Source organism: Rhineura floridana, chromosome 4 (genome assembly GCF_030035675.1).
Source record: "Rhineura floridana isolate rRhiFlo1 chromosome 4, rRhiFlo1.hap2, whole genome shotgun sequence".
Classification (NCBI taxonomy): Eukaryota; Metazoa; Chordata; class Lepidosauria; order Squamata; family Rhineuridae; genus Rhineura; species Rhineura floridana.
In genome coordinates this window covers 205,114,736-205,130,815 of record NC_084483.1, presented here as the reverse complement: position 1 = coordinate 205,130,815, position 16,080 = coordinate 205,114,736, and the positions used below count along the sequence as shown (strand labels likewise).

The 16,080-nt window shown below is 47.8% G+C and overlaps 1 protein-coding gene across 2 annotated transcripts in view; it reads right to left on the bottom strand.

Annotated features, from left to right (window-relative positions):
* Positions 1-15,738, bottom strand: part of PINX1 (PIN2 (TERF1) interacting telomerase inhibitor 1) — a 63,002-nt gene extending 47,264 nt beyond the window's left edge. For both annotated transcript variants that reach the window (XM_061625810.1, XM_061625812.1), the window contains exons 1-6: positions 15,648-15,738; positions 14,774-14,883; positions 11,458-11,550; positions 10,249-10,327; positions 5,462-5,554; positions 3,871-3,944 (exon numbers count right to left, since the gene is read on the bottom strand). In XM_061625810.1, coding sequence (XP_061481794.1) covers positions 3,871-3,944; positions 5,462-5,554; positions 10,249-10,327; positions 11,458-11,550; positions 14,774-14,883; positions 15,648-15,666 — 468 coding nt within the window. In that variant the 5' untranslated portion in view covers positions 15,667-15,738. The remainder of the gene's footprint in view (positions 1-3,870; positions 3,945-5,461; positions 5,555-10,248; positions 10,328-11,457; positions 11,551-14,773; positions 14,884-15,647) is intronic.
* Positions 15,739-16,080: the final 342 nt, after the last annotated feature.

Sequence of the window (16,080 nt, the reverse complement as noted above, 5' to 3'; positions counted from 1 at the left end):
AGGTTTTTCCTGATGTCCAGTCGAAATCTGGCTTCCTGCAACTTGAGCCCATTATTCCGTGTCCTGCACTCTGGGACCATCGAGAAGAGATCCCGGCCCTCCTCTGTATGACAACCTTTCATGTATTTGTGAGTGCTATCATTATCCCCCCTCAGTCTTCTCTTCTCCAGGCTAAACGTGCCCAGTTCTTTCAGTCTCTCCTCATAGGGCTTTGTTTCCAGTCCCCTGATCATCCTCTTTGCCCTCCTCTGAACCTGTTCCATACTAGCAATAGTTATTCTTTACTATTTAGGGAAGGGGCCAGGGCTGAATGGGAGAGCACTAGCTTTGCATGCAGAAGGTGGATTCCTGCACTGAGCAGGGGGCTGGATTTGATGGCCTTATAGGTCCCTCCCAACTCTGCTATTCTATGCTTCTATGAACTCTATGGAATACACTAACATACTGGATAAGAAACAAACGCAGCAATCAAAAATACAAGTAAAACGTGTACAGTGTCTAGCACAGGACATTACCACAGGCCAAGACCCTCAGCAATTTCGAAGTGCTCCACGGAGGGGAAAAGAAGGTTGGAAACTACTTATCAGTGAAGGGATTGAAGAGCTGTGGCGCTCTGCGTACCATCTGCTGCTCCGGGCGTGTAGTTCAGCCTTTGCCAACCTGAGGTTTTGGACTATAATGTCCATCAGCCCCAGCCAGCATGTAGTCCAAAACCATTGGTGGGCACCAGGCTGGTGTACTTGACCATCCCTGTTGCAGATGGCCCCTTAGAGAAGAGAAAAACAGACCTGCCATGGCTTGCCTTTCCACTGAACTATCTAAAAACAAAAGCACCACTGGTTAGGGTAAATTTTGACATGCCCATGTCCCACTGGGCCTGGAAAGAGATAGCAGGAGATATCAGTATTATGGAACTGGCCAAGCAGCCACCAGATAAGCAAAGGAGAAGACAAGAGAGCGGAGACTGTAGGGATGCCCCAGCCAGAGACTTGGGTCGCACATTGGTAGCAGCAGCAGCTGGGTGTTGCACAGCCGATTCACCTAGCGGTCAAGGTTAGTGAATCCATGCACAGCTGCGGTGAAAAAGCTGGCCGGGTGAGCCCCCAGCCTGACAGCAGAACCCCAGGTCCTGACGGACACCAGGACTCTCCCTATCTTGGCAGGAAGAGATACAGAGACACTCGTGGCCAGCGTTTCCTTGCTCGTTTAGGCCCGACAGTGACACGCTCCAGGGTTTCAAACCGTTTGGTGCCAACCTTCCAAGGAATGGGAACCAAAACCCACACAGCCACATCCGGTGGGCAGGGGGTAGCGAGCGCTCCTCCAAAAATAAATCTACCGCACCATCTACACACAAGGAGGTGGCTATCAGCAGGTCCCGGATGGCGGTGAGGGGAACTCAAAGGGTTGCAGAAGTAGAAATAAAAATATTTAAAATGAAAGGGGGGGGGGAACTCCAGGACAGTCCAGTGTGTACTGAGTCCACTTAGTGGATATGGGATGCCAGTGCGTGCGCACGTGTGTTAGAATGGAATGGAGTATCCTAGAGAAGGGCTTGGCTGGACGGAAACCAGAACAATATTTTGTTGCAGATCTATTGGTCATGACGAATCGCCACAGATAGATACTCTTCTCCAGTAATTTGTCTAATCCCCTTTCAAACCCACACAAGCTAGGAGCCATCCCATTACCACACCTTGTGAGTGACAGTTCCAGGAAGTCATATAATTAATGTCTGGCTCAGATCAGTCATACTGGATTTGCTGCTTTGCTTCACAAACATCCTTGCAAACACACACACACACACACGTACATATAGCACTAGTTGGCTCCAAACAGCCCTTTTCAACAAAATACATGCTTAAGAGAAGACCAAAAAACACAATTTATTTTAAAGGTTTAAAAACAAGTTAATCTGGCCTAGATCTCCAAGCTAGACCTGTCAACCTGTGACAGTTTCCACAGGTGATTCATTATGATCTTGTTGTCAATGTTTCGATTACTAATAATCCACTATTAATTTGAATTATGCCAAGAGTATTCCAAATTCCATCACCAAGGAAATGGTACCTATGTCAGCGAGAGCCACACTGTAAGTTATCTTGGATAGCTTACAGTAGAGAGTCAATGTGCTGCCCTCCAGATGGTGCCGCTGGATGACAACTCCCATACTCCCTGACCACTGGCCATGCTGGCTGGGGCTGATGGGAACTGGAGTCCAACACCACCATCTGGAGGGCCATTCATCTTCTCTATCCGGCTTGCAGAACACAATCTCAACAAGAAGGTATTCTCAACCCAAAATTTTGCATTCCAGTGTTTTAGGACGGGGACCAATTGACCACCTGCCAGTCTCAAACCAGCAGCCACGAGGGCAGCAGCCTTCTCCCATGCTGTAAGAACAGGGCACACGTCCCTGCAGGATGCCCACCTGTCAAATCACTGGGCATCACAATGACATCAGGCAACCCGTTTTCGCCCATAAAGATGATCAGCTGATTGTTGTCTCATGCCTGACGTCATCTAGGCAGGTGGGTGTCCCTTGGCCAAAATGCCCTTGCGGTGCAAATGGGGTAGCCCAGTGGCCCTAATTCGGACCGATGTCCAGAAGTTCCCCATCCCTGCCCTAGAACCAGATGCCCTGTTCTCTCTGAAGGCCACCTATTGCCTCCTGCACTCCTTAAATTGCGGTTCAAGTTCTAGCTCCCGGCTGAGCAAGAGGTTAACCTCCGTTCCCATGAACTCTCCCTGCTGCTGCCCTTCCTCAGACGACAGAAGACCTCCTATTGCCTGGGGGAGAACTTGCCTCGACTGTCACATCCTGCCCCCACCCCCTGCGTGGAAGTCAGTTAGCAAAATGCATTGGTGACCTCAAGAATTGGTGACAGATAACGTGCTTTATGTGGGGCTGCCCTTGTACCTGGTCTGGAAGCCGCAGCTAGTGCAGAACGCAGCAGCCAGACTGCTCACAGATTACTGGCAACATGTTACTCTTCTGCCGAGAGAGCTGCACTGGTTACTGACATGCTAAGGGGCCGGGTTCAAGGTTCTCGTGTAAATTCACAAACACCCTGAACAACTTGGCCCTGAAGACTGCCCGATTCCTTTTGGTCTGCCTTGGTCATTGAGGTTTTTGGAAGGAGCACTTCTGGTGGTCTCCCACGCCACTGAGGTTCAGCTGGCCTTTACCAGGGACTCAGCTTCTAGTGTGGCAGGCCCTGCCAGTGGAATGCCTTGCTGACAGAGGTTTGTTTTTAGAGATCTTCTAAAAACTATATTATTCAGACAGGCCTTTCGAGCTTGAGATTCTTTGCCAACCAGCTGTAACTGATGTGTCTGACGTTCTTGAATTACTTTTACTATAAAACTGAGCTTTTAGGTTGTATACCATCTTGTGATATTTTATACAAAAGTGGGGTTTACAAATATTTAAATAAATAAAACAGTGAGGGCTGGAATTGAAGCAGAGGTGTTTGTGGGAGGAGGTATTTTTAAAATGCAAACACAGCTTAACAGGGCAATCTTATGCCTATCTACTGTAAGTCCTGTTATATTCAATGAGACTATGTACACACCATACATTTAAAGCACATTATTTTCTCCAAAGAATCCTGGCAATTGTAGGTTACCCCTCACAGAGCTAGAATTCCCAGCACCCTTAACAAACTACAGCTCTCAGGATTATTTGGGGAAAATAAAGTGCTTTAAACGTATGGTGTGCATGCAGCCTCACTTCCACATGGTACAGGACTGCAGGCCAAGTATGGCATCTGCTGGTGCCCGGATGTAGAGTTTCTACACAGGGAAACACCACTTACAATGAGAATGAATGCCTAAGAAAATAGGAAGACGTAAAAAAGAATCACATACATGTGTCTTCTTGATCTGGCGTTTCCCAAAAATGCAGGACAGGTCATCTTCACTTCGGGAAGAAAGATCTTTTCCTGCAGTGAAGACAAAGAAACAATTACTTGTGTTCTTGGGGAATAAGAATTGCTTACAAAGCGGAGGTCAAAACATGCTGTTTGGGGCCCCAAATGATTTTGAAAAGCAAATTTCCCAGAAAACCTCCTGATTCAAAATTTTCCAGAAAACCCACAGCCCTGATTGACAGGAGTCCTTGCATCTGGGAGAGGATTCTGGCGATCTGGTCTTGCATTTGTCAGTCAGTCAGTCAGTTTTATTGCATAGCCACAGGCCATAGCATCACATAAACATAAACAACACCTACAGACAGTTTAAAATTTCAGGTTAAAATACTAAAAAATACATAAAATACAAAGCGTTAGCACCAACAAGGCTCCGATAACCCAGCACTGGTCAAACCATAGGCAATACCTGACATCTACCCTTGACCGAGCCCCGGACAATTGCCCGCCTGCTCTGCAATATTCCTCGCCCGGAGCTTTTGCACCGCAAGGACGAAATGGGCAACCCTATACGTAATCATGAAATCCTTATTGGATAAGAGAAAAGAAATAGTATGTGGATCCTGAGAGGATCCCTGCTTTAACAGGCCACTCAAAAATTTGATCCGGGGGTGGATATACAAAGGACACACCAACAGGTAATGGGGCAAGTCTTCAACTACCATAGTGCCACAGATGCACAACCGCTGACACCATGCGGCCTGATTGCAGCATCCGAGCAGGACTGCGTTTGGCATCGTTTGAAATCTGATTGCAGTAAAAGCTTGTCTAAGATTTATTGATATAGGGTAAGCCAGATACCTCACTCTGAAGTGATCCTGTTTAAATACTCCATACCACTTGGAAAATTTGGAGTTGATAATAGCCAATCTATCTATCCATGCACAATGCTGAAAGATTGCCTCGCACAACCTTGCTGAGTTGGTGAGGTTAGAAATCTGTGCGGAGACATGATACAAGTGATACAAACTAGACAGTCTGGATGACCAGAACTTATCCGTAGAAGCTATGTCATAACAGGATTTCAAAATTAGCTTAGCTGGGGCATTTTTATAGATCCCCCAAAATTAAGCAAGGTGCAATGGACATGGGCTTTAACAGGGGGGAGGCCGAACTCTGCTCGAAGCAGCGCCGCTGGGGTACCAGCGGGTAGTCGCAAGAGTTTTTTCAGGAAACTATTTTGAATAGCCTCTAAGCTGGACAGGTAAGAGTCCTCCCAGCCCCAGACTGCTGTTCCATACAGGATCTATACGAGGACTTTACTTTGGAAGATTTTCAGTGCGGGGGCATTTGGTCTTGCATTTGGTTCAGCTTCTTCTGCCTTTTGTTGTTGTGTGCCTTCAAGTCAATTTCGACTTACGGCGATCCTATGAATCAACAACCTCCAATAGCATCTGTCATGAACCACCCTGTTCAGATCTTGTAAGTTCAGGTCTGTCTGTGGCTTCCTTGATGGAGTCAATCCATCTCTTGTTTGGCCTTCCTCTTTTTCTACTCCCTGCTGTTTTCCCCAGCATTATTGTCTGCCTTACCTTTGGCAAATTTCATATAATGAACCCGTTTCTGGGAGGTCTTGGACTTCTCCTCAAGGCTAAAGGTTTTTTTCTCCTCCTTCGGCACAGCCTCTGAAAAGACAAACAGAACATGCTGCATGGAGGTGAGGTGGCCAGACTCTGCTCTGGAAGAGCCTCCCCCATATGTGCTTTCACGGGGCATTCAGACCAGCTGTTTCAGACAACCTCACCTCAAAAAAAAGAAAAGAAAAAAAGATACTGTTAAGTTGGAAAAGGTTAAGAAAAAGGAAACCAGAATAATCAGGAAAAGTTGGAGCATTTGGGGCTTTCTAGTTTACAGGAAAGGCAAGTCAGAGGTGACATGATAAAAACTGTATAAAATTATGCATGGCATGCAGAGAGTGGAGAGAGAGAAGTTTTTCTCCCTCTCTCATAACACTAGAACCTCGTGGACGTCCAGTGAAGCTGAATGTTGGAAGATTCAGGACAGACAAAAGAAAGTCCTTCGCACAGCACATAGTTACACTATGGAATTTGCTCCCACAAGAGGCGGTGATGGCTACCAAAGTGGATGGCAATAAAAGAGGATTAGACAAATCCATAGAGCATACGGCTAATGGCTACTAGCCATGATGGCTATGCTCTGCTTCCATAGGCGGAGGCAGTATGTTTCCCAATACAGTAGGGCCCCACTCATACGGCAGGTTCCGTTCCAGGCCCCCACCAAAAAGCAAAAACCGCCGGAAAGTGGGGCCCTATTCAGCTGTAGTGTCTGAGCTCCCCATGCTCCAGCTGATCGTGCACTACAGCTGATCAGCTGGAGCGCGGGGAGCTCTCGTGCTCCAGCTGATCCCTGTCAGCTGGAGCGCGCGATGAGCTGGAGTGCAGGGAGCTCACACACTCCAGCTGATAGCTGTCAGCTGGAGCAGGTAGCTGGAACTCCCCACGCTACAGCTGATCACCCCGCTGGCGCCGCCGTATTAGCGGAATGCTGAAGAGCAGGGCACCGACAAGCGGGGCTTTACTGCACCAGTTGCTGGAAGCCACAGGAGGGTTAAGTGCTCCTGCGCTCAGGCCCTGATCCTGGGCTTCCCATCGAGGCACTTGGTTGGCCACTGTGAGAACAGGGTGCTGGGTTCGATGGGCCCCCTTTGGTCTGATCCGGCTACAGGGCTCTTCTTATATTTTTTACTCGCACGTTAACTTCAGCAGCAAAGGGTAACTTCCAGACGGCTGTACAGCTACATTTCAGCAAGGATTGAACTAAAGCTCTTCCTCCGATTCACCCCAAGGCATGATGAAGGACTTCCCTTCCCCCGTTCCTGGCTTCTGTTTTCAGCCCATGACGTTCTATAGTGAGCACATCGAGCGGTGCAGAAAAATATCCCTTTTCTGCCAGTCAATATCTGAGCTCTGCATTTTGTGTTTTGAGGGCTGGCCGAAACACGGCAAAACTCTATGCAGGAAAGAACTCGGGCTTAAGAAGTGTCAAACAACTCAAGCATCGGTCGTGAAGTGGGACAATTGCTCCCGTGCATCGTCAGCAGGACGCATGTGGACACGTGCTCAGAAGCAACGCTCATTACAAAGCCTGAAACGAAGCCTGAAGTGATCAAAAACACAGCGAGTGCCACAGGCAATGATCCACTGGCAGCTTGCAAGTGAACTCTGCACACACAGGTGCATTCCATGCAGGGATTTTGAGATGTCTCAAGAGAGACAGAAACACTTCTCCATTTGTGCTCTCGGCAACACTTCTCACCCTCTGCTCCCAGCTTTCTGATGTCAGCCAAGGGTGGGGAACCTGAGGCCCTCCTGATGTTGTTGGACTACAACTCCCACCATTCTTGACCATGCCGGCTGGGGATGACAGGAGTCCAATGGCATCTGGAGGGCCACAAATCTTTATTCATACAGATGTTTCATCCTCCCAACTGCCATTCTGGTCACTTCAAGCCCTTTCACACATTACACAGCGGCAAACCTGGGTTGATTTATTAATTATGACACTTCTATCCCACCTTTTCCTCTAAGGAGCTCCAAGTGGTGCACACGGTTCTCCCCTTCCCCATTTTATCCTCATAACAACCCTGCGAGGTAGATCAGGATGAGAATCAGTGACGAGCCCAAGATCACCCAGTGGGGATTTGAATCCTGGTCTCCAATGTTCTGTGCTGGCACCCTCACCACTATGCCCCACAGGAAGCTGCAGATGATGCCAGCCCTCCAACCATTTTCAACAAGCTTTTTACGCGGAGATTTTTTTTTAATCCTAGGGTCACGTCCAACTAAGTCAGGGATAGGGACCCTTTTTGACTCTGTGGGCCAGATCCTCAGCAGGATCTGCCTTGTGGGCCAAATTTGACAGGTGGGCTGGGGTGCCCACCTGTCAAAATCCCTTGCCTTTTCCAAGTCTCCCCGCGCTTCCTTTTTAATTCTCTGCGATGCGGAGATTTAAAGGGGGAGGGGGAAGACTTGGAAAGCCTCTTCCAAATGGGAGCATAGGAGCTATCTTAAAGCCTTTGCAAAAGCGTCATTGAAGGAGCTCATGCCCGCAAACTGCTTCAAAAGGCATTTCTGCACAGGGCTTTAATCCCTGCTCATCTGCCGGGAACAGGATGTTGCAGCCAAGGTAGGATTAAACCCTGTCCTCCGACCCATCGCCAGATGTCACTAGTGATGTCAGCTGGTGGGCATGGCTTGGGGGGAAATGGTCTCATGGACTAAACTGGACCCCAGGTGGGGGGGCATGACTGGCTCCCCACCCCTGAACTAAGTTATATTAAAAGTAGACTCCCTGAAATTAAGAGGCTGAAGAATGCCCATTATTTTTCATAGGTCTGCTCTGAGTAGAACTAACATTGAATACAAACCCTAAGCAGCACCTGAATTGGATCTGAATTGTGAAATTGTTTTAACTGCTGGTATTATGGCTAATCGCTTTGAGATGCCTCATAGGAAGGAATTCCATGCAGTAGGGCCCCACTTTTTGGTGTTCTGCTTCTTGGTGTTCTGTTAATACGGTGGTTTTCTTTGGGGTTGGGGGGGTGCGGGGGCACATCCGGACCAAGAGGCAAGCAGGCACGGGTGGGCCAGCGAGCAGCTCCCTCCCTGCGATCTGCGGCAGGCTCCCTTGCCAGTTTAAGGTAGTTTGGGGTAGTTGCTTACTTGGTTCCCCACCACCACCTCCCCATTTCTACCTACCTAGCTCTGTTCTGTTTTTTGGGGGACAGCAGAGGCTGCTAGAGAGGGAGTTCGCTCTAGAATGGCCGCTTGTTGCTGTGCCTGCCTGCAGCTCGCGGCGGCAGCTTCTGTCCCTCTCGGTTGGATTGGTGGCACCTGCTACAACGGCCCAACTGGAGCTTGCAGCAGCTGCCTGAAAGATCATACTGGAGCTCGTGGCTGCGGCTCCAGTCGACTGGGGGGGGGGGGAGGGTTTGATCTGGCTCTCCCATCTCGGGACTCACCACTGTGGTCTCTCTGGACCTTGCAGCTGCCACTCCGGTCAGCTGGGGGGGGGGGAAGGCTGGCAACACGTCCAGTGCCTGAGTGACCATTTTGTTGCGGCCTTTTTGGCTCCCCACCATAACGAGGGCCAGTGAGCAAGCGAGCGACGGGGTGGGCAAGTGAGCAAGGGGGAGGGTGGGCGAGCGAGCGAGGGGGAGGACGAGCAAAGGAGCCGACGGAGGATTTCAGAGTATATGCAGTCGCAAGCGGAAAATAATGCTATGGTCCACTTTTCAGCGATTTTCACTTTTCAGTGGGGGTCTGGAACCTAACCCACCGTATGAGTGAGGCCCTACTGTAATGGAATTACATTTTTTCAAAAAAAGAAAACAAATGCCTGCAAGATACACATTCTCAAACATCTGTTTGCTCCATTCACTCGCACCTAAAACATCTTCAGCACACCGCATAAAATAGGCTATGGACCTTAGCTGGCCCTTCTGTGACTCCCAGGAGAGAGATTATGGGTCACGCTAGGCAAGATGCAGCAGACCTGCAACTGGATCTCCTGATACTGTCGAGAGCAGGGGCTCCCAAAGTGTGGTGCACAAGCTTCATTCAGGTGGTCCACAGCATGTCTGTGGATTTCTGACTGAAGATGGCACATCTATCACATGAAATATTCATATTGATTTTTAACTGTATTTTAACTGCTGTTTTTATTTCCTATATTGCATTTATTGCATTGCAATTTAAATTCTATGGAATACAATACGATATGTAAGAGATAAAAGGCGCAATACAAATTACAATTACAAACCATATCGCGCTTAGCACAGCGTATCAAAATTGTGACAGGAGGCAGAGAAATCGTTAGGTGGTCCACCAAAACCCCTCAACAATTTTGAAGGAGCCCGGGGGTGAAGTTGAGGAGCCACTGGTTAAAGATTGGGAAAATGGTGCAGGGGAAAGGGTGAACACCCCCAGCACCACCTCCCCAATGCAACGGAACACTCTCCTTCTTGCAGGTGCTTTTTTAAAAAATGTCTCTCATCCTGTTTGGCCTTGTGTCAGAGCTTGGAAAAGTTACTTTCTTGGACTACAAGTCCCATCAGCCCACTCCAGTGGCCATTGCTGGCTAGGGCTGATGGGAATTATAGTTTTAAAAAAGTAACTTATCCAAGCTCTGCTGTGTGTACATTTGCAGCAGGGTTTTAAGTTTAACCACAGCCTTGCAGCACAAGTGGCAGCAGTGCCCTCATGTGGCCAAAGAGGCAGAACTGCACAACATTACAAGTTTCTTGGGTAGTGGGTTCACGGGGAACAACCTGCCCCCCTTTCAAGGCTTATTCCTGTACCTGGGATGTCTTGTCCGTGGCAATTGTTCAGCTCTGCCAGAAGCTGGCTGAAGTCCTCCTGATGGGCAATCCAGTTGTCCTGCAGAATATCACGCAAGCAAGTCACCGATCTGGTTTGTGCCTGTGGGCATGCTTGCAAACTGGAGAAACTGTTGTGGGCACCACACATGCACAATACGACCAAGAACACATTGCAAACCTATTCTACTCGCTACAACAGAATTGCTAAAAAAAAATTAATTGTTGTAAACTGCCCAGAGAGCTTCGGCTATGGGGCAGTATACAAATGCAATAAATAAATAAATACATAATATAATTCAAGCCTAATTTCAGTGGGGTAAGGGTACTCTATGGGTGCTAGTGAAGGCCTCTATGGGGCACATTACAGGCACCATATTGACAGCCTGGACTGAACAGGAGGAGAGGGTCACCAAGGAGGAAAGGGAGAGACTGCAATGGTAAAGAATGAAAAGGTATTACCTTCTGGAGAATTATTTTTGTGACTAATCATTTTAAGTTAGAATGGATCAAATTCAGATGTCGCCCCAAAGCACAGCTTGCGCTAGCTGGAGTTTGCCAGCTGATGGCAAACAAGAATTGAAAATCATGGTTTCAAGTGGATTTGTCAAACCATTATTATGTCACAGAGGTGGGAGGGAATTGCAAAAAGGGGCAAGCTGCTCTGTTTCATGGCCTGCAATTCCCTCCCACCTCCGTGACATAATAATGGTTTGACAAATCCACTTGAAACCATGATTTTCAATTCTTGTTTGCCAAGCTGATTCCAAACCATGGTTTCTCAGTTGAGACATCACACTGAGAGATCATTCCTTAACTGTAACCTTGGTTTTGGTACGATGCTTGAACCGATTTGTTGTCTCACAGGTAAAACCACAAGCAGTTTAATCTGTTTGCAAACAACAGATTGCAGCATTCACACCAAAATCTTCCATGTGCATGTGCGCACGCTCACTCACGCATACACAAGAACCAGCCACTTTCTGTAACCTTCTAATGCAAATTAACCCTATTTGCATATCTGCTAATTTTACACGGTTGGTTCTCCTTCTAAAAGCCCGAGGAAGGATTTGGACCTCTCCAGAGCATGAAAATGCACATTTGATGAATACGAATTCCAAAATAAACAGATAAACCTGAATTTAAATACTCGAGTCTGGTTTGGCCCTCCTTCCCATTTACTCTACTCACTTCCTGGCTGACAGATGCTCCTAAGCCCAGAGTGTTGTTCTTCAGCTGGACCTTGATGTGTTGCGTGTTACCTTGCTCCTGAGCTCCAAGCCCCTATCAGAAACAGAAGCCAAGGAAGAAAAATCAGCCATGGGGAATCTCATATTTTGCCAAGAGGCTGCAGCACATTGGCAGTTTCTTTGTTTATCTCGAAGACTTCCATCCTGCTTTTCAAATGAATGATTTTCAAGGCGGTTTTCAACCGGTTGTAACAGTAAAGCAACGCAAAGAAGCTGAATGTTGGAAGATTCAGGACAGACAAAAGGAAGTACTTCTTTACTCAGCGCATAGTTAAACTATGGAATTTGCTCCCACAAGATGCAGTAATGGCCACTAGCTTGGACGGCTTTAAAAGAAGATTAGACCAATTCATGGAGGACAGGGCTATCAATGGCTACTAGCCATGATGGCTGTGCTCTGCCACCCTAGTCAGAGGCAGCATGCTTCTGAAAACCAGTTGCCGGAAGCCTCAGGAGGGGAGAGTGTTCTTGCACTCGGGTCCTGCTTGTGGGCTTCCCCCAGGCACCTGGCTGGCTACTGTGAGAACAGGATGCTGGACTAGATGGGCCACTGGCCTGATCCAGCAGGCTCTTCTTATGTTCTTATGTTAACCTAAACTCACACATATACTCACCGAGACACAAACCAGCAGCACTTAAACTCCAGGCTAATGAATGGGGCCAGAGCACACCCCCTTCAGTTCTGCAGTCCCAGGGGAACCGGTCGTTGGTGCTGAGTGCTCTTTCAGGTGGTGAGGAAGCACAGCCCCCTGCAGTTCTGCTCCTTCTTTAGCCAATGCACAGAGCCACGCTCTATGTTCTTACTGGGAGGCAGGACATCCTAGCGAATGGATGAGGTCAGTGTGTCGCTTCCCCTCAATTCTGTAGTCCCAAGGTAACTGAAGTTAACTTACAGCCCTATGGCAGCAGTTGAGCCCACTTCTGGACACATCTTTAAGGCTCATTTACATTAAAAAGATGTAGGTTGAGTACACACCATATATTTAAAGCACATGACATCCCCCCCAAAAAAAGAATCCTTGGAACTATAGTTTATCTCTCACACAGTTTTCAGCACCTTTAACAAACTAGTTTCCAGGATTCTTTGCAGGAAGCAATGTGTTTTAAATGTGCTTGGTCTCTTTATTAAGGCAGAATGTTCTGATGCTGAAATAAAGCAAATTCACAGGCCTTTACAGAACTGTGATATCTGCCAATAAATAACAACTCTGCTGTTTTGTTTGTTTATTAAATTTATATCCTGCCCTTCCTCCCAGAAGAAGCCCAGGGCAACAAACAAGTGACAAAACACTAAGAACATCTACAAAAAATCTTAACAACAAAACAAAAAACCCCATAAAAACAAAAAAGTCTTCAAAATAATCTTTAACTCTTAAAAACAATTCTAACACAGATGAAGACCGGGATAAAGTCTTTACTTAAAAGGCTTGATGAACGAGGAAGGTCTTCAATAGGCACCAAAAAGGCAACTGACTGTACCTGTCTAATATTCAAGGGGAGGGAATTCCACAGGGTAGGTGCCGCCACACTAAATGTCCGTTTCTTAAGTTGTGCATTATGGACCTCCTGATAAGGTGGTATCTGCAGGAGGCCTTCACCTGCAGAGCACAGTGATCAACTGGGAATATAAGGGATAAGACGGTCTTTCAGGTATCCTGGTTCAAATCTGTATAGGGCTTTGTACACCAAAACTAGAACCTTGAACTTGGCCCAGGAATTAATGGGCAGCTAGTGCGTTTTGCACCAGCTGCAGCTTCTGGACCAATCTCAAGGGCAGCCCCACATAGAGCGCATTACAGTGATCCAGCCTGGAGGTTACCGGTGCATGGACAGCAATGGTAAGGCTATCTCAGTCCAGAAATGGCCACAGCTCTCTTACCAGCCTAAAAGCTGTAAAAGGCACACCTAACCACTGAGGTCACCTGGGCCTCTAGCAACAAAGATGGCTCCAGGAGCACTCCCAGACTATAAATCTGCTCTTTCAGAGGGAGTATGACCTCATCCAAGGCAGGCAACTGACCAATTATCTGGATTCAGGAACCACCTACCCACAGTGCCTCTTTCTTGCTAGGATTCAGACTCAGTTTATTGGCCCTCATCCAGCCCACCACCAATTCCAGGTACTGATGCAGGCTTGCACAGCCTCTGCCAATTCAAATGTTACAGAGAAACAGAGCTGGGTATCATCAGCATACTGCTGACACCTCACCCCAAATCTCCCAACAACTGTACCCAATAGCTTCACGAATTCACAGCATTGGGGACAACATGGTACCCTGCAGCACCTCACAGCACAACTGCCAGGGGACTGAAAGACAATTACCCAATGCCTGTCTCTGAAACCGACCCCAGAGATAGGATCAGAACTACTGTAAAAGAGTGCCTCTGATATAAAGTCAGGATACCACGATCAATGGTGTCAACAGCTGCTTAGAGATCAAGAAAGCATAACAGGGTCGCACTTCCCTGTCCTTGCAATAGCGGTCGTCCATCAGGGCAACGAAGGCTGATTCAGTCCCATAACTAGGTCTGAACCAGACTGGAATGGGTCAAGATAATCTGTTTCATCCATGAGTGCAATTGCTGCTCTACAACCCTCTCAATCACCTTTCCTAAAAAGGGTTTTTGTGACTGGACGGTAGTTGTCACAAACCAACAGGATTTGCATTACCACTTGTTCAAGGAGCAAACAAAATTAAGTCTGGGATAACCAACTCTTCAATCTCTGCTTGACCCCTTCAACATATAAATAAATCAGAGGCAGAACTAAATTCAGTGGTTTGCCATCCCAGTAAAAAGGGTCATGGAAGCATAAGATCAGGCAACACATGAATATTCCACTCATCAACACATGCAAAACCCATGTAAGTGCTATTCCACCACATAGCAAAGCTTATTCCTTTATCATTCAGATTTTTATATTTATTTGTCATAGTAATCTACATTGCAAGGAGAGGTTGGAGGATGGCCTTCCCCAGAAGATTTCGAGAAAAGACTGGACAGGTTATTTGGCAAGGATGTATAAGATGAAAGCTCCAACAGACACTTGGCATGGAAATGCTGGCATGGAAATACTATGCTCAGGAAAGCATTGCCGGTACCATTTCTGTCTGTTACCTAGCTGTCACTAACATAGGAGGTCTGCCAGAAAGAAGCTGGCATCACCTTCTCTCTACCATACAAGTGCTGTTAATTTCAGGATGTAACTCTTTGACTGTCACAAGGTACACACTTCATTTCCTGCGATGCAGATTTACCTTGCCTTTTGACCATCCCATTTTTTCCAACATCTTCTGCCCAAATTTTGATTCATCTTTACTCCACATGCTATTCCGGGGATCCACAGACCATTTCTGTTTGCAACGTGCTATGAGAGAGAGAGAGAGAGAAAGAATGGAGTTCAGAGAGAGAGAGAAAGTGAGTGTTTTTCTCATAACACTAGAACTTGGGGATATCCAATGAAGCTGAAAGTTGGAAGACAGACAGACAAAAGAAATACTTCTTCGCATAGCGCACTGCCAAGCTTGGCATTATGTGCACAGGCTGGCAGCAGCTCTCCAGGATTTCAGGCAGGGAGGCTCTTCCAGCGCTACATGGAGCTGCTGAAGATTGTGTGTGCTCTACCACATGCTGCAGGAGAAAGACTTGAAGCGTTAGAGAATCTGCTTTGCATACAGAAGGCCCCAAGTTCAATCCCCAGCATCTCCAGGCAGGGCTGGGGAAGATTCCCTGCCTGAAACCCTGGAGAGCCGCTGCCAGTCAGCGTAGACAATACTGAGCTTGATGGACCGATGGCCTGATTCAGTATAAGGCAGCTTCCCATGTTCATTAAGTGAAAATCTCAAAACTACACAAAATCCCAAGGACAGCAACGTTAATGGGGAGGGCTATTGCCGCCCTGCCCTGTTTGTGGGCTTCCCGAGGAGGCATCTAGCTGTCCTCGGTTGGAAGCAGGATGCTGGGCTAGGGGTGCTTATGGGCTCTCCCAACGCGGTTGGGGAGCAGGGCTCTGACAGCGATCGAAGGAAGCGAGAGAGGAATAAGAGGCTCCCTGGCTCGTTGCGCCTCTCCCCGCCGGCTTCCCCCGCTCTTTTCTTCCCCCTCGGGGCGTTCAACCGGCTTCATACTCACGTTCGGCCAGCATCGCCATCTTGGGGAAGGGAAAGGGACCTCCCACTGCGGCCGGCGCGCGATGGCGATTGCCGCCGCCATGTTGGCTTGGGGGCTTAGTTTCAGTCAGGCGCCTCTCACAGCCGCCCAAAACATGCGCCTGACTAGAAGGGAGCGGAGAACGGAAGAATTGGAGGCGGCTAAAATTAGCAAGAGTCAAAGGGGAGGAAATCTAGGTGGGTGGGAGAGAGAAAGGAAAAAGGACGACGGCACTTATGTCTTCTGAGTGTGGAATAGGCAGTCGAGTAGACGGCCTCAGCGTTAGGCGGTGGAGTCGAGGGCTAGAGGGGAGGATTCTTGCCGTTTTAAGTAACTGCCCAACGGGCTGAAATTTTATTTATTTATTTTTTGCATTTATATCCCGCTTTTTCTCCAAGGAGCTCAAAGTGGCCTG